The sequence below is a fragment of the Neofelis nebulosa genome, chromosome 9, assembly GCF_028018385.1.
Source record: "Neofelis nebulosa isolate mNeoNeb1 chromosome 9, mNeoNeb1.pri, whole genome shotgun sequence".
NCBI classification, from domain to species: Eukaryota; Metazoa; Chordata; class Mammalia; order Carnivora; family Felidae; genus Neofelis; species Neofelis nebulosa.
In genome coordinates, this window is record NC_080790.1 from 115487259 (window position 1) to 115511866 (window position 24608).

The 24608-nt window shown below is 45.2% G+C and overlaps 1 protein-coding gene across 3 annotated transcripts; it reads right to left on the reverse strand.

Annotated features, from left to right (window-relative positions):
* Window positions 1-914: 914 nt before the first annotated feature.
* Window positions 915-20609, reverse strand: COMMD7 (COMM domain containing 7). Of its 3 annotated transcripts, none has more exons than XM_058685275.1 (9): window positions 20423-20609; window positions 13643-13696; window positions 13447-13549; window positions 3824-3880; window positions 3701-3738; window positions 2969-3059; window positions 2611-2660; window positions 2184-2259; window positions 915-1660 (listed from the first exon to the last, which is right to left on the reverse strand). In XM_058685275.1, exons 1-9 carry the CDS (start codon window positions 20504-20506, stop codon window positions 1584-1586), a joined length of 630 nt encoding a protein of 209 aa, XP_058541258.1. In that variant the 5' UTR covers window positions 20507-20609; the 3' UTR covers window positions 915-1583. The 3 variants fall into 3 exon arrangements, with proteins under 3 accessions (XP_058541258.1, XP_058541260.1, XP_058541259.1); XM_058685277.1 differs by having other exon boundaries at window positions 2184-2232; window positions 13643-13693; window positions 20423-20608; XM_058685276.1 differs by having other exon boundaries at window positions 2184-2232; window positions 20423-20604.
* Between the last annotated feature and the right edge of the window lie 3999 nt (window positions 20610-24608).

The following is a 24608-nucleotide window of genomic DNA, read 5'->3' on the forward strand; positions in this document are numbered from 1 at the left end:
GTTGGAGGAGAGTAGTAGGGAAACTGAGTAAATGGGATAAGGCAGAAGAACTTTTTGTTTTATTCCTTTTCATACTCTTTGATACATGCACATATTCTTTGACCCAGCAATTCCACACCCATTTGTTTACCTTATAAATACACTTCCACACATGCAAAATGACATACCTATAAAAATATTCAGATGCAGCATCATTAATATGAGAAAAAGAATGGAACCAACCTAAACACCTACCAGCAGGAAACCGGTTAAATAAATCATCCATGTGAAGAAACACGGTGCATTTGTTACAGAGGACTGCTCTCTCTGTTCTGATGTGGAACGATTTCCAGGGTAAGTAGAAAAAAAAGCAAGACGCAGGATGCCGTGTGTACTTCCCACTTGTGTGGGAAGAAAATCAGACCCTATGCCTGTGTATTTGCAAACGCAAGAAAAGAGTCCAGAAGGGCACAGAATAAACTGTAACAGTGGTTACCTCTGGGGAAAGGCAACAGGGAACTAGGGAATGGGCGTGAGGCACAAATTACTTCACAATGTACCTTCTGAACCACGGGCACGTATGATCTACTCACAACGCAGAGTACTAACCACTACACGATCACGGCCATGGATCATCTATGCTCAATTTAAAAAAATTCCCAAGAAGGGATGAGGCAGGAGGGGAGAAATCACATACGAGGTGGGAGCCCAGAGTCAGGGGAACACAAAGCATTCATACGCTACGATCTTTGTAATGTTTTTAACCTGAATCTCCCCTGAACTGCTCTTACAGATTCCAACTTTGGACAACAGTTTCACAGAAGACGCAGGGCCTTCCCCAAAACTGGGAAAATAAACGTTGCAGATTAGAGCAACAGTGTTCTGCGAGGCAGATGACTCTTTCATCCATGCACAGAGACAACTGGATTCACACCTTTTCTTCAGAACCTTTTTTATTCAACATCTAACCAACAGAGAAGGTCAGCCTGAACCAAAACAAGCTAAAATAGCCTCATTACAACACAACAGGGCACAACCCGAAACGAGGACAGAGGTTGGCCTCGGTTCTTTTCTGAGCAGACGAAGCAAGTATTTATACACAGGTGCCCCGTTCAAAACTGATTAGCCATGCACCACCACCACCGCCACCACCACCGAGGCAGGGTGCGCACAGATTGCTGGGGCTCCCCACGTGTGTCAGCCATCGAGTCCGCCTCTTCCTCAGCCATAAATAAGCCCTTGCTTTTTGGAGGGGAGGGTGATCAGCGGGCATCTTGAGTGATGGCACCATCTGTTTACTCTGAAACTTTGATGGGGAAGTGACAACTTATTTCCTCCCCTGAATCTGAGAAGCAATAGCCTGTCTGAATACCTAAAAAGTGTCCTGGGAGATATAGGTGCTGGAGGTTCCCTTCACAAAGGATTCACAGAGTAATCGTGTAGGGCTCTTTAAGTACTTAATCCTGTTGTTTTCCAGAAACCTTTGCACCTGGGCTCCCGAGAAGCAAGCAGGGCTGTTATCAGCACCCCACAGGCCTGTGGGTGAGGCGCCTCTCAGAGCAGCCACCCATGGAAGGGGAGGGGGCAGGGAAGGGGGCCAGACATCAGCTGAAACACTCCATGCTGGCTCTGACCCGCTCCATCTCGTGCAGGAAGCTGTAGAACTGGGGCAAGGTTAATTCTGGGGAGAGAAAATTCAGCTTCAGGTACATGTTTCCAACTCCACAGAATCATCTGAGAAAACGAATTTCCACCCAAAGAGTTTTTTCTGTTTCTTTTTTGACTTAGTACATCTAAGCAGCTCTTGATGGGTAATTGACCATAATAAAGAACTGAGAGCCTTGAACAGAGAAGGGTTCTCTCAGCTCCATACAGAATTTAAAAGCGGCCTAACTCCACAGCACAAAGAGATGAAAGGGCATTAGTCAGGACGCTCAACGCGACTTCTGACGCAAGGGCTGCTTGCTCTTCAGTCTTGCCGTCCCTTCTCCCTGCGCTTTCCCTTTTTCAAAGAGGCCCTTCAACTGTGGGGTCTCCAACCTGCCGACGGCTTATTATTTACGAGAGGAGAGGCAGCGGAATGGCTACTCCACAGCTCGGTTATGACTTTGTGCTAGAAGAAATGATTTGTGGTGCTTCAGGAGCCCACAGACTGAAGAGAACGCGGGAAAAGTGAAAAGGCTCAAATGGGAATTTGGACTCACCTATGTACAAGTTTTCAGTTTGATTTCCTTTCTTAACCACCAACTTTAACTGATTAAAAAAAGAAGAAATAAAAAGCTGAAATTAAAATGATGACAACTGGGCAAAGAAATTCTTGAAATCCTTCCACTTAAATATCAAAGCATCCAGCTTTGGACTTGAGAGTCAGACGGGAGCGGTCTGGGCGTCTATCACTGAAACTTCTAACAATTTGCATGATTACAGAACAATCGAGCTTTTAAGAACAATGTCAGGATCCTATTAATCCGAGAGTAGGCGTGTCAGTGGCCACATTTTTGGCTGACAATACTGCTCGGAGATACACAGGACCTCCACATCCAAATTGGGTATTAAAAAAAATCCAATGTCGATTTTATAATTATTAACCAAGTCAAAAATCTACCCATTTTCACAGATCAGGAAACTTACTTGTAAAAAAATACTTCCCACTTTTTCCAGTTCACTGCTCCCGGATGTCACTGTGACACAAGAGAGAAAAGTAATAAGTGATGGGTTGACAACGGACTCTGAACACCCCAATCTTGCAGGCTGTCCAGCAGAAGCCGTGTGGGGACGAGTATGAGGACAGCAAAATGTGCTCTTCAGGAAGTCAACTTACTGAGAGCCATGGATAGAAACAGCTGCCCAATGGCAATACAGAGCAGCCGCCGCTGGCCCCAATCGTCTGAGGACTGAGGACCTGTCCTCCCCCTGGAAGCTATCTGAAAGCCTCTGCACCCCCGCCCTACATCCCCCAAATGACCCAGGACTGGCTCTAACTAGTTACCTCCAAATTTCCACTCCATATCTATAAGCTGGTTAATCATCAGAGTCTGTCCTATGGCCCATCGAGCAAGGGTGGGGGCATTCTGCTTCCACTGAAACAAAAGCAAAAAGCCAAAGTCATAACAATGGGGAAAATCCCCCTTCTTCATTCTGCCCCCAACATGGCAATGTATTTATTTATACAGACAAGGCGAAGAATGCAGAACTAAGGGCCTGGCCTATAGGCACAGATCTGGGGGATGTGGGAAGCAAAGAGGGGCAGAAGACGATATAAATGTTTTTCTTCTTTTAATGTTTTATTTACTTTTGAGAGGCAGAGGGGGACAGAGGATCCAAAGCAGGCTCCATGCTGACAGAAGAGAGCCGACACAGGGCTCGAACTCACGAACCACGAGATCATGACCTGAGCTAAAGTCGGAAACTCAACCAACTGAGCCACCCAGGTGCCCCTAAATGTTTTCTTTCATTCCAAGATTTGTTCCAAATTGGAACAAAAACTGTATGACAATTAAAGTCAGACAAATCAGAGGCAAAAAATTAGAGATGCACCAAATAGTGCCGTTTAAATGCTGTATGTATGTTATTTGCATGAAATCAAATGAAAACCAGTAAGCTGGGGAAATGACACATAATGATGAGTGGTTTCTCCTTAGTCGGCATTTCTCATTTGTTTCTATTCATGAAATAAAAGCAAACAATCTTAATTAACCTTGATTAAGAGGAATTATGATACCTTTTCAGAAAAGTAAGTGGCTTTCTCCTCACTAAGACCTATAAGAGAAGAGAAGGAGATTTTAACATCATAAAGAGCCACTGGGCCTGTCACCCTGAGCAACCTCCCTCGGTGATGACCTACCCAGAGTTATGTAATCAGCCCGGACCTGATCAGCTGTGAGACTCTTCTTCAAGGCACCTGGGAAACAGGGGAGAAAGCAGTTAAAAAGGACAAATCAGTAATCAATTGGCAGTAGGCATCAACGGACAAAAGGGATACACAAAGACGTGGCCGGTTCCAGGAAGATCTCAACCCGGCTGCGGAGAAGATGCAGAAAGGAAACGACTGGAGAACGTGACAGCAGGTTCTATTTATTGTACAACACGGGTGTTCACCCCTCCAGAAAGTACGAAGGAAACTAGAGACAACAGAAAGGACTTTATGGACTTGGGGCTGGGGGTCCCTGATCAGAGGCAAGAGTAAGGCCTCAGATTCCTAGAGCAACATCGGGGAGCTCGACATCAGGCTGGGCGTAAGGGCAACAGCCTAGAACTGCGCTGGGCAATACGTAACCATAAAGATGTGTGGCTATTTAAAGTTTCTTTCTTTCTTTCTCCCAGCACCCTCTTAGGTTTTCATTAATTAAAACTAAACAAAATTTAAAATTCTGTTCCTCAGTTGCACTAGCTGTTCTGAGTCCTCGACAGCCACATGGGTCCAGTGGCCACGGTACTGGACAGCACAGATCAGAGACCATCTCCGTCTACCTAGATAGTTGCACTGGCCAGCGCTGCCATAGAGAACCTGCTTTCAGGACGTAAACCAAGATAGACTAAACAGTTGGCCTCTATGATTCACAAGTTACTTCCAGAGGGGCCGGGCAAAGCTCCTCACAAGCCCTGCGATCACTCCCCTGTGGGGGCTGCTTTGTTCTGCTTGCGAGCTCCAATTCCTGAAAACAAAGTGTCGCCAGCAACCTGGGCTTCTCAGTGTTTAACCTCAGACTACAGCCTAGAGTCACAATTTGGAAACCACTTTAAAATTTTCCACTTCTTAGTCTTCCAGAAGATGACTAATTAAAGAATAAGAAGATATCCACCACCATCCAGGGAGGGCCCTGAAGTAATACCCTAAACCCAACTCCCCACCCCCATCTTACTCCAGAAAAACAATCCTAAAGCCTGTCCGCAGCAAAATAAATCATGTAAACAAAGGGCGGAAATCTTTTATCGTCAAAATCAGACTGAGCAAGGAAGCCATAGGGAAATAAAAAAGGCAAGACACCAGGAAACCCTGGCCATAAAGGCCCTAGAAAAAGGCCACTTCCTAGCCAATTCAATTAATTCATAACTACCACATGTACAGCCCCTTAGTGTATACCTAGCTCAAATCCAATATTTTGCTTGATGATCCCAAAGTAGTCTGAAGTGGGGGATTGCTATCAAAGCCTTTAATTTACCAGGAAAACTAAAGATCAGAAAGATTAAGCTTTGGGGGAGAAAATCTGGCAAAGGCACATAGTCAACAACTGCACTGCCAAGAAGTCACCCAACAGATACACTCCCCAAAGTACACTGAAATACACGTGTGGCAGCAGCTGGCCACCTCTAGAACCCCTAAGCTCTTCTCTCCCTTGCTCACTCAGCTTTTTCTACAACATGCCAGGCAGGTTCCTACCTCCTGGCATTTGCCTTTGCAGTTCCCTCTGCTGGGGACACTCCTCCTCAAATCTGCACACAGTCATTCCGGCCTCTCCCTGAACATCCCCCCTCCATTTCAGGCGGAGCCGCTCTTCACTGGCACCCTCCTACTGCTACGCTTTTCTGCATTGCATTTATAACCACCCAGTTTCATGTTACATATTTATTGTCAATTTTTCCACTAGAATGTCTGTTTGATGAGACTAAAGACTTGGTCCGTTGTGCCCACTGTTGTGGCCCACGTCGTACTTTAAAAATATATTTGCAGGGGCGCCTGGGTGGCGCAGTCGGTTAAGCGTCCGACTTCAGCCAGGTCACGATCTCACGGTCCGTGAGTTCGAGCCCCGCGTCGGGCTCTGGGCTGATGGCTCAGAGCCTGGAGCCTGTTTCCGATTCTGTGTCTCCCTCTCTCTCTGCCCCTCCCCCGTTCATGCTCTGTCTCTCTCTGTCCCCAAAATAAATAAAAAAACGTTGAAAAAAAAAAAATTAAAAAAAAAAAAATATTTGCAGGGCGCCTGGGTGGCTGCTCAGTGGGTTAAGCATCTGACTCATGGTTTCCGCTCGGGTCATGATTTTCCAGTTCATGAGATGGGGCCCCGCATCGGGCTCTGCACTGACAGCTCAGAGCCTGCTTGGGATTCTCTCCCTCTCTCTCTGCTCCTTCCCTGCATGTGCTCTCTCTCTCTCTCTCTCTCTCAAAATAAACAAACATTCAAAAAAATTTAAATAAAAAAAAGAAATCTTAAAAAATATACACATGTGTGCATACACACACACCTATATATATTTGCATCATGCTAGGCCTCAAGCCCTTAATTAATCTTCCTTTCTTTTTATTAAGATATAATTGACCTATAACGTTGTGTAAGTTAAAGGTTTACAATCTGTTGATTTGATACATTCATATATGGCAATATGACTGCCACTGTAGCATTAGCTAATACCTCTATCACATAATTATCACTTCCCTTCTGTGGTTAGAAACTCTAAGATCTAGCCTCTGAGCAATTTTGAAGTTTATAATACAGAATTGTTGACTATAGCTCTTAACTTCTTTTTCAGCTTTCTCCTTTGGTGATACCTTTGTCCTAAGCACAAGACAGGCCTGAAGCCTTGACTCTATGTCAGACAGAAAGAAAACTGTAAAAATCCAGAGCTGGAGTCCCCAGAACATGCCACTTGGGGAAATCTGAGAATGTCCATCTTTAAACACATCTAACCAGGGGCGCCTGGGTGCTCAGTCGGTTAAGCGTCCGACTTCGCCTCAAGGTCATGATCTCACAGTTCATGAGTTCAAGCCCCACGTCGGGCTCTGTGTCCAGAGCTTGGAGGCTGCTTCGGATTCTGTGTCTCCCTCTCTCTCTTCCCTTCCCCCATTCATACTCTTTCTCGCTTCCAAAAATAAACATTAAAAAAAACACACATATAACCATCTGAGATGGTTTATAAAATCCTTGAGCACCAATTGTCACTCAACAGTTGCCTTGGTAAACCCTTATTGCCATCAAACAGTATGGGGGACAACACAGAAGTGTATGCCCAGGGGGACAGTTTCAGTTTTGCCAGGAAACAGTTGGGAAATTAGCGAATTGTTCTACTAGCCAAAAATCTACATAGGCTTATTCTGTGTAATAAAGGAAACTCAAGGAAAAGAACTAAGCCTTGGTTAAAACTCCAGGAGAAGGAAGCAGATGGGAGATGACGGTAAGCCACATTCAGTGAGCTGTCACTGACCCTGAAGGCTGACCAGCTGAATCCACTTCCCTGAAGTTCACGGAAGGACAGAAGTCATAGTCACTGTGCATGCATTTACTGAGCACCTACTAGTGCCAGCACGATGCTAGATGCTGGTAAACATCAATGTCTGTCGTCGTGAGGCTTACATTCTATCAGGAAGAGAAAGACCATAACAATAATGTAACAAGTAAGGAAGCCATATAGAATATGACTAAAAAGTGCCATAGAAAGAAGTAATAGAGGGAAGTGAGGTTGGGAGTCCTGGGGAACTTAGTTCTACAGCTGTTTAATACCATTTGTGACTATTGTTCATTGTTGTTTACTCTATTTTTGCCCAGCCAGAAAGAACTCCTTTGGGACAAATGAAGGGGAGTTATCAACTTTTCCTAAAAAAAACCAGTTACTGAGTGTCCACAAGGGCCACATACCTTGCTACGTATTAAAATAAGACCAGGCTTTGGGGTGCCTGGGTGGCCCAGTCAGTTGCACATCTGACTTTGGCTCAGGTCACCATCTCACAGTTCGTGGGTTCGAGCCCTGCATTGGGCTCTGTGCTGACAGCTCAGAGCCTGGAGGCTGCTTCAGATTCTGTATCTCCCTCTCTCTCTGTCCCTCCCCCATTCACACTGTGTGTCTCTCTCAAAAATAAGTAAACATTAAAAAATTTTTTCTTAATAGGGGCACCTGGGTGGCTCAGTCGGTTAAATGTCTGACTTCAGCCCAGGTCATGATCTCGTGGTCTGTGAGTTCGAGCCCCGCATCAGGCTCTGTGTTGACAGCTCAGAGCCTGGAGCCTGCTTCAAGTTCTGTGTCTCCCTCTCTCTCTGCTCCTTCCCCATTCATGCTCTGTCTCTCAAAAATTTTAAAATAAAAGTAAAAAACAAAAAAAGTTAAAAAAAAATTTTTTTAATAAAAAAATAAAACCAGGCTTCAGTAGTAGCCCTACAGCCAAGTAATCTGTAATCTGGGAGCTCCCTCTGTCTGGGAGACAACTCGTAATGATAACAACAATCATAATATTAGCAACAGTGCAGCCACCGCTTACTGAAGGATTTTACAGTTATTATCTTTATTCATATAATGATATACGAGCTACTATTAGGAGCTCTGTTTTCTGAAGAAAACAGATTTTCAGAGAGGTTCAGTAACTTGGCTCAAGATCTCAAAGCTGTTAAGTAGCCATGGTGACAAGTAAGCATATGAGGGGACATCCAGCAACCAAATGCAATGTGGGGCCTTCCCTGGATCCTGACGAAAGCAACCAACTATAGACAAATAAAATGTGTGAGACAATAGGGACACTAGAACACTGACTGCATATTTTAACTTTAGATAATGGCACTGTGGTTTGATAAGGGGAAAAAAAATTTATTTTTTGGGGCACCTGGGTGGCTTGGTCGGTTAAGCGTCCGACTTCGGCTCAGGTCACGATCTCACGGTCCGTGAGTTCGAGCCCCGCGTCGGGCTCTGTGCGGACAGCTCAGAGCCTGGAGCCTGTTTCAGATTCTGTGTCTCCCTCTCTCTGTGACCCTCCCCGGTTCATGCTCTGTCTCTCTCTGTCTCAAAAATAAATAAACGTTAAAAAAAAAAATTATTTTTTTAGAGATGGTAATTGGGTATTCAGAAATGAAATGATATGACCTGAGACTTGCTTTAAAAGAATCCAGTTTGGAGAGCAGTGAGAAGTGGACGGGTTGTACGTGAAACAGTCTGGCTATGGGCTGATAACTATTGAAGTCAGGTGTTTTTTTTTTTTAATTTTTTTAATGTTCATTTATTTTTTTTAGAGAGAGAGAGAGACAGAGCGTGAGCGGGCAAGGGGCAGAGAGAGGGAGACACAGAATCCAAAGCAGGCTCCAGGCTCTGAGCTGTCAGCACAGAGCCCGACGCTCCATGGGCTCCAACTCACAAACTGCAAAGTCATGACCTGCGCTGAAGTCAGACACCTAACCGACTGAGCCACCCAGGTGTCCCTGAAGTCAGGTGTTTTTTTAAGAATTACACACTAGTTAGTAAAAGAAAAACATTAAAACACACACACACAAACCACTGGGCTTTACACCAACCAAGGGAGGTAGTAGCCCCAGCTTTTCTACTGTAAGATCCTAAGCAAGTCACTTCTCTCTAGGGCTCTGTCTCTATCTACAAGACAAAGATTACACCAGATCAGCCTTTACAAAAAGGTTTTACTTGACCCTCCCCCTACAAGGAGGAGGAGGAGGAGGAGGAGGAGGAGGAGGAGGAGGAGGAGGAGGAGGGGAAGGAGAAGGAGAAGGAGGGTTTCATGGTTAACTGTTTCTCAGATACCGGATAAGCAGGTTTCTTTATTGCAGGACTTTTCAGAGCCCAAGATATGTTAATGTGTGTGTCTCTTCAAGGTTCCAAGGCTGGGGGAGTGGGAGGGGACAGTATTTCCTGCTTCTAGCTGACCACATAAGCCTTTTCTGGATGAAAACACCAAGTTGGGGACAACTGATCTGGAGGGTTGAGGCTCCTCCAGCTCTAACAAGGAGGTCTTACTGCAAGGCAGGCCCGGGATGAGGAAGGAGGTGAGGACCTCGAGGCCCTTGTATTTCAGATGAGATTGGGAAAGGCCTTGAACGCCACTCTGAGGGCTACAGATGTCATCATGTGAAGCAAACAGTTCAGAGGTGCAGCGTGACCCCCGCTGTGCTGCAGACCGTACTCCAGGCCAGGCTGGAACCTGGGATGGAAGAGCCCCGTTGGAGACGCCACTGCCACAAGAAGGCACGAAGGACTAAGAACTTATTCCGGGCTGAGGAAAAGGACAAGTGACTTATAAGTCACACTCTCTCAGCTGCTCAGTCTTCATAGTCTGAGGAGTCATAGGACCGAAACCAACTACAATACATAAAGCGAAGCTTAGCAAGCACCGAATTAAGTGCTTTGCGTATATTAACTCATTCGTTCCTAATGCCACCACCATAAACTGCTCTTATCGCTCCATTTTTCAGATGTGAAACTGAGGTTGATTTGCCCAAGGCTGAATAGCTACATAGGTGATGTGATCGACCCTCAAATCCACGTGAGACTGCAAAGCCCATCTCTTGATTGGTATGCTGAGTTCCTTGGGGTTCTCTGCACCTATAGAAAATGATCTGCTGTAAACAATGACAACCAATCTTGCCTGAAAAACGTACGCCCGACATCCCCTGGGAGGCGACAGGATCCCCCAAGTTCAGTTCAACTCACGCAGCATATACTGAGCATCGCTTCATGTCATCACTTTACTTGTAACCTTGGCTCAGGAAAGAAGTACGAGATCTTCCTCTGACTTCAAAGAACAAGCTCTCTGTCGAAGCCACAAAACAGACACATGTAAAACAGCATGAACAATAGAAAACTGTAAGTGATTGTGGCCCAAAATGGTAACTGTAGATAAATACCATCTCTCGGGAGCTGAGAGGAAGGGAGGTCACTGCAGACTGAAGTGGTTTAGGAAGGCTTTCTGGTGGGAGTTCCCGGGCTGGGGAGGGGTGAAGGCAGTCTGACAGGGCTGAGGGGTATGGGGAGCAGAGCTAAGGAAGACAGCAAAGGAGGGAGGCAGGGACGCCAGAAGACAGAGGTCGCCTGAAAAATCAGTGTCCACAACAGCTGTTGGGTGGACAGGTCCCCACCTGCAGACAAACCCACTCCCACAGATGTAGGCTAGAGAATGAGAAAGAAGATCTGCATGCCGGGCAGCTATCCTAACGCTCACACTCGGGCGGGCACAATGTCCTAAGGATGTTCACCACGGCACTGTTTCTAAGAGTGAAGGGCTAGAACTAAAATGTCTGGCCGCAGGAGACAGATGGCTAAAAGATACATCCAGTCCACGGCACATACAGCCCTGAGAAGAATGAGGTTCACATGGACAGGTCCCCATGACGTAACAGGTATGACAAAATACAAGCTGCACGAGCACTTTTATGGTTTACCACCATTTACGGCAAACAGAACATGAATGCACACGCGTGTGAAAATATAAAAGGATACACAGCAAAATTAAATTGCGATGGTGTCTGCAGACAAGAGCAGCATGAGGGTCAAAGGGGATCTCTCCCTTCTGACTCTCCAACAGCTCCGCACTGTTGTAGGTATGCAGTGAAAAAAGTATGCCCGCGTTACAAAAGACCGCACATTCTCCTACAGCCTTTGGTTCACGTGCCTTTAACCCGCCACGAGAGCAAAAAATGCGAGAACCACACACACAGAGGATGAGAAAATGTCACAGTTGGAAACATTGGGAGGTTCTGATTCGAGCCCCCAGAACATCAGGAACCTATGACAGGCAAAGGAAAGGACCTGCACAGAGACATGGGAGGGCGCCCAACTTTCAGCGCAGCAGCACCCCGGCTGAGAGCCTGGGGAACATCAGCCCGTTACTAATTTGTAAAACGTGCAAACCGGGGATGCTGTTTCACCCACTTTCAGCCGGGTCAGCATCGACTCATTCTTTGAGACTGGGCTCAAATGTCGCCCCTCTCTTTACATAAAATGAACTTTTAATTAAGTTGTCAAATTCTAGCAACTTTTTAGGCAAAACATAGCCAACAATAAACAAGACAACCTGCTGACCCTCCACCCAGATAATATAGTCACAGTTAGCATTCTTTTTTGTTTTTGTTACAAAAGTAGGACTGTGGTAGTTTTATAAGCTATTATTTTTATTAAACAGTTTTATAAACTGTTATTTTTATTAAACTATTATACTGCGAAAGATTTTCCATATCATTACATTTCCTTGATAGCTTTTTAAATTATTACAGAATTTCAAAAATTAGAGCAACCTTTTACTGAGGTACTATGTTAAGCATATGTTTTATATTATCTCAGTCTTCAAAACAAGCCCCCTCCACACACCAAGAAAAAGCTCAGACTGGGGGGAAAACGTGAGAGAGGGGCTGCTGCTTGGGGTTGGGAGACATAGGGTACTTGGACAAAGTCACACTACTTATCGAGTGACAGGCCCACGTCTACCTAACTCAGAACATGAATTTTTTTTTTTTTTTTCAAAAAAATTTTTTTTTCAACGTTTTTTATTTATTTTTGGGACAGAGAGAGACAGAGCATGAACGGGGGAGGGGCAGAGAGAGAGGGAGACACAGAATCAGAAACAGGCTCCAGGCTCTGAGCCATCAGCCCAGAGCCCGACGCGGGGCTCGAACTCACGGACTGCGAGATCGTGACCTGGCTGAAGTCGGACGCTTAACCGACTGCGCCACCCAGGCGCCCCAGAACATGAATTTTTGACCCCCATGATGTTCCCCTGTAGAAACAGCACATTATACTAATCTCCAACTATTGGGCTATTGGTTTCTAATTGTTCTAGACCATCAAAACAGTGCTGTAATGGATATCTCTACAGCTAAACCTTTGTGATCGCCTCCCTCCTGGCTAGAAACTTTTCCTGATTGCTCTAGGCAAACTCTACCTCTGAAACCATCTGTCATGGAAGACCTTTTCTATTTTGAATCCATTGTGGACTAATATTTTTGGAAAAAAAAAAAAAAACCAACAACGAAAATTAATTTCCAGAAATCTGAAACGAAAAACCACATACAAAATATAAGCCCCAAATGGTTAAAATGGTAAATTTTACATTATGCATATTTTACCACATTAAAAAAAAAAAAATACAAGCCCGTGGGGTGCCTGTCTGACTGGCTCAATCAGTAGAACATGTGACTTTTGATCTCCGGGTTGTGAGTTCAAGTCCCACGTTGGATGTTTAATGTTTATTTATTTTTTGAGAGAGAGAGAGAGAGAGAAAGAGACAGAGCATGAGCGGGGAAGGGAGAGAGTGAGGAAGACACAGAATCGGAAGCAGGCTCCAGGGTCTAGCTGTCAGCACAGAGCCTGACGTGGGACTTGAACTCACAAACCCTGAGATCATGACCGGAGCTTAAGTTGGACACTTAACCAACTGAGCCACCCAGGCGCCCCCCAAAAATAAAATCTTTAAAAATATATAGAGATAAGCCCCATTTTAAAAATCAGTAAATTCAAAATATTTTGCCAGATTGCTCTAATTTCGCAAAAGGAAGCTAACTGCCTACTCTCGATTTCTACACACTGTGCAGGGGACCAGAGAGCAGTTTGGGGATGGAAGCTGGGATACAGACTGCACTTTTAGCTGTACCTCTAGTTCACTCTACTGCGGTGATCTGTGTACCTGGCTTCCCTCCTAGACTGAGTCCCACCCACGTCTGGTTCTCCATTGAATGCACTGGCTCAGCGCCCAAAGCATGCTTGCCAACTCCGTGGTCTGAAACACTGTTCAAAGAACGTCTCTGGCCTCAGCTGCTAAGAGAGGCTACTCACCATTTGGAACCAGAAGGAGGCTTTTCACAATGCTTCTGAGAGGGCCAAGGCTGATCTGATTGGTGGTGGCAAACTCAGAGAGCTGAGCCAGAAACCTTTCCACCTGCAGAGAGGGAACAAGCCAGGCCTTCACTTTCTAAGCATCTCAGGGCTGTAGACCCACACTCAGCACTCTCCTTATCACAAGGTACTTTACCTCTTTTGGCTCAGTTAGGAAGTGGAAAAGCACTTCTGTCAAGGCTGAGAACTGCTGTGAAGAGAATAACACAGAACATCAGCAAAATTCTACTCCTGGGTCAGTGTTCCCACATCTCATCCACGTATAGACCCTTTGGAGAGAAGACACAGGTGCTGACACCTGTCTGATCATCTTATAGTTCAAATATTCACAATACCCACTACCCAGTGTCAATATATCAGTATCACCATATTGTCTGGAAAACTTGTATATCTTAGTGGAACACCTGGGAGATATGTATTGAGAGACTGTGAGTGTATGCACACACATGCACATGCACATCTCAAGGGTCCAAACACACACACACACACACACACACACACAGCCTGAAAGGAAAATCATTGGAAGATTAATAGCAGTTGTTTTGTTTATATTTCCACATACTTATTATTCAAACATAAGCCAATCCAAATATATAATTTCTTATTCTGCCCCACACAAATGTTAACATACTTCATAAACTTTTTCTCTATCTGTTTTTTTTTTTTTTTGAGAGAACGCAAGTGGGGGAGGGGCAGAGAGAGGGGGACAGATCTGAAGTGGGCTCTTCACGGACAACAGTGAACCTTACGCGGGGCTTGAACTCACAAACCATGAGATCATGACCTGAGTCGAAGTCGGGTGCTCAACTGACTGAGCCACCCAGGTGTCCCTCTACCTTGTTTTTTAAAGCAGTTATTTCTGTGGAGTGAGAATTTGGGTGATTTTTATTTTCTTCTGTTTTCTCTATCCATATTTTCTGGATTTCTTCCCCCACAATAAACATTATTATGTATATAACAAAACAGTAAAATGTATACTTCCTTATACACTGTCTTAGAACACACTCTTATTCTTTTTTTTTTTTTTTAAAGATTTTATTTTAGTGGAGCCTGGATGGCTCAGTTAAGTGTCTGACTCTCGACTTTGTCTCAGGTCATGATGTCACTGTTCATGAGTTCAAGCCCTGCATTGAGCTCTGTGCTGAGTGTGGACCCTGCTTGGGATTCTCTCTCTCCTCTCTCTCTGTCCCTCTCCCACTTGCACTCCCTCTCTGTCTCTCGAAATAAATAAATAAACTTAAAAAAAATTTAAATAAATACAAATGGGATGTAAGTGAACCCACACACTGCATCTTGCCTTTTTACATTCAATTATATCTTAGAGATTGATCTTGTCAGTAGATATAATTCTACCCAGTTTTTCCCCCCAAGAGTTTATTTTTAAGTAATCTCTACACCCAACAGGGGGCTTGAACTCACAACCTGGAGATCAAGAGACACACGCTCCACCGACTGAGCCAGTCAGGTGCCCCTCTACCCAGTTCTTTTAACAAGTGCATGGTATTCAACTGCATAGACAGTATAATTTAGCTCCCTAGGGATGAACATTAGTGTGTGTGTGTGTGTGTGTGTGTGTGCGTGTGTGTGCACATGTGCTTCGTTGATGTTACTGCAATGCTGCAATGAATATCCTCCCACATATTTTTTTGACACACGTGTCTACAAAATACTTGTTAAAAATTTCTTAGGTCAAATAATATGTGCATTTTAAATTCTGTGTAAAATGGTGCCAAGTTGCCTTGCAAAGAAGTTGCATGGATTTACATTTCCACCAGCCAATGGCACATAAGTATCTACCTTCTCAAAACTTCATAGATATTCCCTGGAAACATTTTAACCAATGCTGACCCAGGGGTTGTCTTTCTGTGGTATTTATGATAATAGCTTTGCCTAACTGCTGATTCTATATAGTAAAAACAAAAAAAGTCAGGGACAAGCTTCAGACAGTGTCCTCAAACTGTGAGTTTTCCTTTATTTAATTTTTTTTTTTTTTCAGCTCTGAATCTGTGGACCATCAGATCTTTGGCTGACCCTTTGCCACCCTGAGCCTTTTAAGAAAGAGAGCAGCTGTGAAGCCCTCCAGCAGCTTTTCTATTTCCAGGCCTCAGCCTAGCATTCAGGCTCAACCTCCCTGTGAGGCCTCATTCCCCCATGTCTCCTCTCAAGGGGAGCCTCAACTTAATCTGGTTTGCAGGACATGCTGACCCCCATCCCTATCTCCACTTTTCCAAACCCTCCTTTATCCTTCAATGCTCTGCCAAGACACAATGACCCTCCCAAGGAGAAAGTGACCTACCCAGATTCTTAACTTCTAAGGCTCCCTCTTGGAACCTTGCCTGAGGGCACTTAGAATGTTAAATCTTGATAAGAAAAGACTTGTCTTAGCAGAGAAGGTTCCTTGTATACGTTTGTATGGTCACAGAGCCTTAGTTAATGAAAGTGCATAGTTAAGTATTTGTTGAATAAATCTCCCTAAACACTTTCCTCATTCTTTGCCTTTTTGTATCTGCATAGCTGTCTCCCTCTGGAATGCTCACCTGCCCATCACCATCCGAGAAATCAAAATCTTAACTGTTCTCACTAGCGAATACATGGAAAGATGCTCCAGATCATTCCAGATGAGAAATGCAAATGAGCAAAATAAGGAAATGCCACTGCTTTACTTATCAAATCTTCAAAAATAAAGGTCTGATGACACCAGTGCTGATGCAAGTAAGTGCCAGGAAACAGATGTGCTCCCACTGCTGATGAGAGGACAAACTGGGGCAACCTTCCCAGACAGCAATTTGATAGTCATATCTAATTTTTATTTTTTAATTTATTTTTAAAAAACGTTTATTTTTGAGAGACAGTGCGAGTGGGGAGAAAGGCAGAGAGAGAGGGAGACAGAGGATCTGAAGTGGGCTCCACACTGATGGCAGTGAGCCCCATGTGGGGCTCGAACCATGAGATCATTACCTGAGCTGAAGTGGGACGCTTAACCAACTGAGCCACCCGGGCGCCCTGATAGTCATATCTAATGTTTAAATGCTCATATCTCTTGACCTAGTAATTGATTGCAGGAAGAACACCCTTCAGATATGTTCCCAAAGGTAAACCCAGCCACATTTACACAAAGCAGTTCATCGGCAGCACTGTTCAGAAAAACAAAAGACTGACAGCAACTGAAGTGTCTATTAACAGAGGGCTAGTTAAACAAATTACGGTAGATGCATTTCAAAGAATATCATGCAAAAGAGAAAGAGGCTAGTCTAATCTCTTGTGTAAAAAAGAAAATGTTGTAAAGGCTACCCATATATATACAGGCAGAGGCAGACTTTTTTTTCTCCAAAGATACACAAGAAACTATTAAAACGTCAATTTCTGCAGAGAAGAGAAACAGGTATTTTAACTTTATACCTTGAATACTGTTTAAATTTTCTAACTGCATGTGTTGCTTTCATTTGTAGCTAGAGAGGATTACAGACCATTTCTTTTTTTCCTAATGTTCATTTATTTAATTTGAGAGAGTGCACACATGCCCACGTGAGGGGGACAGTGGGGAGGTGGGAGTAGGGGGGATGGGGGAAGGGAGGGAGAGAGAGAATCCCAAGCAGGCTCCCCACGCAAGAGTCCATTTGACACTCCACTCGATCCCAAGACTGCAAGATTACGACCTGAGCTGATATCAAGAGTCGGACACTCAACCAACTGAGCCACCTAGGCGCCTCATTCTTCTTTATATTTTTCTGATTTTCCTCTCAAATAACCATTCTAAAAATTATTTTATTTTTAAAATGTTTTTTAATGTTTATTTATTTTTGAGAGAGAGAGAGAGAGAGAGAGAGAGAGAGTGAGCAGGGGAGGGACAGAGAGAGAGGGAGACACAGAATCCCAAGCAGGTTCCAGGCTCTGAGCTGTCAGCACAGCTTGAGGAGCTCGAACTCAAAGACCGTGAGATCACGACCTGAGTGAAAGTTGGACGCTTCACCGACGGAGCCACCCAGGTGCCCCCAAAATTATGATTTTTAAAATCATATTCTTAAGGCTCCACATTACCTAGGACTGGCCCAAGGCATTACAGGATGTATCTAGGTGAACTCAGCACTGTACTTTGTCTCCATTTTCTGACCTGCCCTAGCAAATCAAAATTTCCCCAGCATAAGAGGCTGTGTCCATCAACCCTTTGCACACCTCACTGTGTTTAGTGGCTATTTGGGCACAGTAGGGCATTCAGATAAATACCCACAGAGTGAACAACAAATGGTGATGCCCACATTAATACAATGATTCTTTTTCTCCTTGATATCTAGGCCTCAGACTTCAAAATAAATTTGGCTAATAGAGTGGGTACTTGGGGAAATCTGATCACCCAACAAAAGGCAGGGAAAGGACTCTGCTAAGTTGCTCATCAGGAAGAAGCTTTCTGTGTTAAAAACCAAGGTGAAGGGGCACCTGGCTGGCTCAGCCAGAAGAGCACGCACTTCTTGATCTCTCGGGGTTGTGAGTCTGAGCCCCACACTGGGTGTAGACATTACTAAAATTAATAAATAAACTTAAGAGAAAAGGGTGAAAGGTCCAGAGTGTAGTTTAAGGTTAGAATGAGTAAAAAGCAAGCTCTGGTTTTAAAGGACGTGGTTTATATTTTTCCATGAATACCAAATTGGAGGAGGTAACCTTAGGCGTCATAGCATCCTGTAGCTTCAAAAAAGTTTTTTAGCAGCAGAATCTTTTTTATTCTCCACATGGAAGTCTTCCAGAAAATCCTGCCACACATACAAGTAAAAGCTAAGCAACCTGGGTAGGGAGGTCATCTGGAAAGCTCTGTTCTGTATATTTAATTCCCCGGAATCTAAAATCGAGCATCAGGTCCTGAATTCCGGGCTCTACCACCCCCAGTGCCTGACCTTAATTAAACAGGTCAATTTCTGGGGTGTCTGGGTGGCTCAGTCAGTTAAGTGTCAGACTTCAGCTTGGGTCATGATCTCACATTTCAGGCGTTCAAGCCCTGCGTCGGGTTCTGTGCTGACAGCTTGGAGCCTGGAGCCTGCTTCAGATTCTGTGTCTCCCTTTCTCTATCCCTCCCCTGCTTCTCTCTCAAAAGTAAATAAATAAACATTAAAAAAAAAACAAAAAAAACAGGTCAATTTCTTTCCCTGAACCGTTTTTCTTATCTGTAAAATGGGAATTATAACAGCACCTACCTTTTAGAGTTGCTACACATAAAGCAATGAAAACAGTGCCTGCCACATGGTACATGCTCCATAAATGACAGCTATTTTTGTTCAACCACTCTGTGATCCAGTTTCCTTAATCTGTAAAATGGGGATGATAATAAAACCTACTGCCTAGGGTGTCTGTAAAGACTCAATGACTTAATACACATAAAAGCACTTAGAAGTGCTGTATGATAAACAGTGGCCACCAGCCACATGTAGCTATTAAACACTTGAAAAAGGCTAGTCTAGGGACATCTGGGTGGCTCAGTTGGTTGAGCATCTTGATGTCAGCTCAGGTCATGATCCCAGGGTGGCAGGATTCAGTCTTTTGTTGGGCTCACGCTGAGCATGGAGCCTGCTTGAGATTCATTCTTTCTCTCTCTCCCCCTCTCCCCAGCTTGGGCTCTCTCTCTAAAATAAAGAAAAAAACTCAAAACCCTATTAAAAAGAAAAAGGCTAGTCTACTTTGAGATATGCTGTAAATGTGAAACGCACACCAGAATCAGAAAAATTAGTACTAAAAAGTAAAATATCCCCCATTGATATTTTTTATGTGGATTAGATGTTGAAATGATAGTATTTTAATAGACTGGATTAAAGAAAACATTAAATCAGCTTTCTGTTTATTTCTTTACTTATTTATTAAAGATTTTATTGTCAAGTAATCTCTACTCCCAATGTGGGACTTGAACACACAATCCTGAGATCAAGAGTCACAGCCAGGCACCTTCTTTTTAATTTTTACATGTGACTGCTAGAAAATGTAAAATTAGACCTGTGGCTCGCAATTTATTTCTGTTGGACAAAGGGGCTTCAGAATATGTCTGGCATTGCAATTACTTTAGGAGAAAACAGTAGGTTGTAGGGGATGCTGAGATGAAGGACAGGGAACCCCATCTCCTGGGAAGTTAAGACTTGGTAGGGGGAAACAGATGCACCTTTACAATGGTGGTGAGAAGTGTCATTTTAACCTATTTATTTTCGCTGCCTTGGTGCTTTGAAAAGGGCATCCGGCCAGCACAAGGACAGGAAGTCGGCTGGCTGGCATTTGCTGCCCGAACAGGCAAAAATCAGCCTCCCCACTTCCACTATCAAGGTGGGGGGCGGGGGAGGGGTCCTCCACTGGGTAGACTATATGGCTTCTTTCTTTGAGGACTGCCAGGTATTCCTCTTAATTGGGAGGTAGGACAGTCCCACCCTGGCCTGGCCATTACCCAAACCCACATGCGACCCCGGATTACCTGCCCCTACTCCAGGCTCCCCCACCCCCACCCCCGGGCTCCCAGAGGATGCAAAGACCCTCAGTCTCCGCAGTTGGCCTCCCTACTGAACGTCTCAAATTCCACAACTCCCCAGACTCCCTAGGCCTCCCGACACCCCAGTCTGTTCCCTCGGTTCCCCACAATGCTTTCAGCCTCATCGAGGCTCCCCTCAATTCCTCTTCCGAGATCCCTCCCCGTTCTCACGCCTCCCGGAAGTCCCACGTCTGAGTCCCCACGCCCCCGGGACCCCTCAGCTGGCCCTAAGGCCTCCTTAGAGCCCTCGGCCCCCCGAACTGCCCTCAGACCCCAATTTCCCTCTCAGCCCGCCGCTGAATGTCCCTAAGGCCACACCGCGCCCCGGACTCTCCCCGCCCCCAGGCGGCCCTCGGCCCACACCCCTCCCCTCCCTCGGCCCTCGGGACCGTCGCGGGCCCGCGCCCCGGCCGCCCTGCCCACCTGCGCGCCCAGCTGGTTCAGCTGCTGCATGTCGCCGCCCACGGCCTCGGGCACCGGGTCCTGCGTGCAGTGCAGGCGGCCCATGGCGTCGGCCCGGCCTCGCAGCGCCCGCCGCCTCCCAGCTTCCTCCCTCGCCGCCGTCCGCCTCGCCGAGCTTCCGCAGCCGCACTTTCGCCACGGGCCCTCCGGCCGCCGCCGCGCTCCTCCCCCGGCCGGCCTCGGGGCGGGGCACTCGCGGAGCCGCGGACACGCGCGGGCCCCGGGGCGGGGCAGGGCGCCCTGGCTGAGCAGCAGGAGCGTGCGGCCGCTGAGACCCCTGGAGAGCCCGGAGGAGCCCAGCTACGAAACTCGGGATTCCATGCCGGATCTCCCGCTAGGTGACCCCAGAACACCTCAATACCCTTGGCCTCCCTGAGCCTCAGTTTCCCTATCTGTAACGTGATCCCAGCGACGGCTGCTTAACTGAGCTAATCCTCCTAAAACGTTCAGAACATAGCCTGGCACAAAGGAGGCCCTCAATCAATGGTTAGTGGCTATCATTATGATAGTTATTATGCATTCAGCAGATATTAATTGCACGCTGACCGTGCCAGGCCCCGCGGATAGAGAAGTGAGCAGTGCAGGCCCAGTGTCCCTAGGAGAGCTTACATCAGAGCAGAGCAGTAAGGTCAGCATCTTCTGGAGGTCTTGTAAAGCCAGATTGCTGGGCCCCACCCCCAAAGCATCTCATCTGGAAGGGTCTAGTGTGGAGCCTGAGAACTTGGATTTCCAGCAAGTACTTAGGGGCCACGCTTTGAGAACCTCTGGAGTGGAGGACACTGCCCCAAAGAAGTGCTAAGACTGTGATAATACCAGAATGGGTGGTGGTGGTCAGGTCCATGAAGTGAGATTATTATGACAGTGATAATTACTGCAGCCCCTGAAACACTTTAACCCCCAGTCTGTCTCTTCCCAAGGACCTCCCACAGCCCCAAGTAACTTTTACCCTGATCTCCATTGGACAGAGAAGAAAACTGAGAGAGGCTCCCTGGAACCTAGGACAGGACTCCCAAGTCCAAGAGCCTCTTCACCTACCCTTGCACTCAACTTTGAGGGTAGGGAGGTGGTGCCTAGAAACGTGGAATGGGGGACCGTGGAAAGGATTGGCTGGCTTTCCCTACCAGGCTTTCTTCTCTACCTTTTACTAAATACCCTCTGGAAGGGTATGAACAAAATGCCTTCTACCTAGAGGCCAAGCACCTCCCCTTTAGTCATTATTTCACTCATGTACTCATTCATTAGATAATATCCGGTGTCCACTGTGGAGTAGATGCCGTGACAGGTGCTGGGATACCACACTGCAACCAGATGCATGCAGAGCCTGACTTGGGACAAGTCAGAGTTTACCCAGGATAGCAGACACACACATGGGAAACTGACATGTGCATGAAATTGTTAACTGATGCCAAGAAGCACAAAGTGCTTTGAAAATATATGCAGAGCACTTGTCCAACTCCAAGTTACCTGGAAGAGAGTAAACCTTCAAGTTACGGGCAGATAGGAACTGAACTCAAGCCCCCTGACTCACCCTCCAGGAATTTTTAGATTAAAATATTTTTAACCTTTTAAGAAATATCCCTGAGTAAATATAATGCCCTAGCATTATTCGTATGTCCCAGATATTTATTCATATCTTTAAGTGTTAAATCAACTTTGTTGAGGTATAATTTACATACAATGAAATGTGCTTTTAAGTATGTTTCTTTAAATTATTTATTAAAAAAAATTTTAATGTTTATTTTTTAAAAATTAATGTTTTTATTTATTTTTGAGACAGAGACAGAGCATGAGCAGGGGAGGGGCAGAGAGGGAGACACAGAATCTGAAGCAGGCTCCAGGCTCTGAGCTGTCAGCACAGAGCCTGATGTGGGGCTCAAACCCACAAACCATGAGATCATGACCTGAGCTGAAGTCGGACGCTTAACCGACTGAGCCACCCAGGCGCCCCTGATGTTTATTTATATTTCAGAGAGAGAGAGACAGTGCATGAGTGGGGTAGGGGCAGAGAGAGAGGGAGACACAGAATCCGAAGCAGGCTCCAAGCTCTGAGCTGTCAGCATGGAGCCCGACTCACAAACTGTGGTATCATGACCTGGGCCAAAGTCAGATGTTTAACTGACTGAGCCAGCCACCCAGGCACCCCTAAATTATTTTTTAACTTAAAAAAAATTCTTAAGGAAACCATTGGATTTCTTTCATTTCTGCTCCCACAGTGACTGGTGCTGAAGCACTCAATAAATATTTATGGAATTGAATTAACCCATGTGACTGAAAATAGACAAAAGGGGGGGACACCTGAGTGCCTCCATCAGTTAAGCATCCAACTCTTGATTTCAGCTTACCTCATGATCTCACAGTGTCTGGGTTTAAGCCCTGCCTTGGGCTCTGAGCTGACAGTGCGGAGCCTGCTTGGGACTCTCTCTCTCTCCTTGTCTCTCTACCCCTTTCACATGCGTGCTCTCTCTCTCCCTCAAAGTAAATAAAGAAAAGAAAAGAAAATAGAGGGGAAGAAATCCACTCAAAGCTGCTGTCCAACACTGTAGTAACACAATGACTGTCTTACTTTCCAGTTTTCTCCCACATCACAGGTCCTTGGGGTTTCTGTGATTTGTTTTGTTTTTAAATATTCAGCGCTTCCCACTTCCCCAACCTATTTACTCTCTGATAGTCAAAGTGTGATCCTTGAATGACATGGACGCCATCTGGGAATTTGTTAGAAATGCAGACTCTTAGCACCCGTCCCCCAGCCCCAGACCTGCTGCAGATTCAGGATCTGCATTTTAACAAGATCTCCAGGTGATTCCTGTGCACATTCAAGTTTGAAGTATAAATAATAACAACCATTTTTAGATGCTTACCATGTGCTAGGCTTTACCTGAAACACCTGAGTGGACAACACGTAACATCGTCTACGTATAGTCGCTCATATTGTTTCTATTTTAAAGTTTATCACGTTGCATTATTGCTGTCATTTGCACATCTGTCTCCCTCACTTACTAATAATGTTGTCTTGGGCAAAATACTAACCTTTTTGTGCCTCCATGTCTTTTTTCATTTGTAAGAATGGAGACAAAAATAGAACCTACTTGAAAGAATGAAATGAGACAACGTTCATGAAACAGCACAGCAACTGGCCCATGGTAGGTGCTCAACAAATGCTTGTTATTATTATTCCAATTTTTTAATCTTATGGAAATATGGCAATAAGCATTTTCCCCCACCTCTGATGATTTATTTATGAGAAATTCCTATGAGGGTCAAGGAATGTTATGTTCAGACTTTCTGGGTTCTAAACAGCAAGAAAATGGCCAAATTTTCTAGGTAGGGAGAGACCATGACTGATCTCAGAAATTAGCATTTCACCCTAAACAGGGATCTGGGGGTAGTTTTGTTTCCCTGATGATGCTCTTAAGAGCATCTCGCTCTTCTTCCAACCCAGCTTCCCTCAGCCTTGAGGAAAATTCCAAATCGTCTAAAAAAAACCTCAAAATCTCAGACAATGCCATTCTTGGCTTCAACTATAAATGCTATTAGATGCTGCCTACTATTCTTCTGAGCGAGAATATAATGCTCACAACTAATCCCCAAGGATGCCTACTTAGGGCTTTACAATTTTTCAATTTTATTAAGTACTTGGCAGTGAATGAAAATAATAGGTAAAACGGCCTTTCCAAATGTTACCCTTCACAGTCCATTCTTGGTTGCAGGAGTGGTGATTATTGTTAATGCCATAACTTTGTCGCAGGAAATGCAGACCTGGGGCCAGGCCTCCTTTCTAGAAAACCCCCGCCCCCAGCAGCTCCCATTTCAGCCTTAATGAGAGACCTTGCTCCCTTCATTCACTTTAAAATGTCCCTGTGGAGGGCAAAAAGGAGGCGCCCTCCCCCTACCCCTGCAAGTGAAAGGAGCTCATTAAGAAGTCCTTTCTCAGGCACGAGGATTCCCGCTGGGAATTCCACCACAGGGCCAGGTTCTTCCAGGGAGAAGGGTTGACCCTTCCTGCTCTGAAATGCCAAAGAGCATTTTTAAAAAATTAAATTTTTAATTCTGTGACAATTGTAGATTTATGTACAGTTGTAAGAAACAATAGGTCCATCATACCTTCACCCAGCTTCCCTCCACGTACAGATCCTATCTTCTAAAGCAA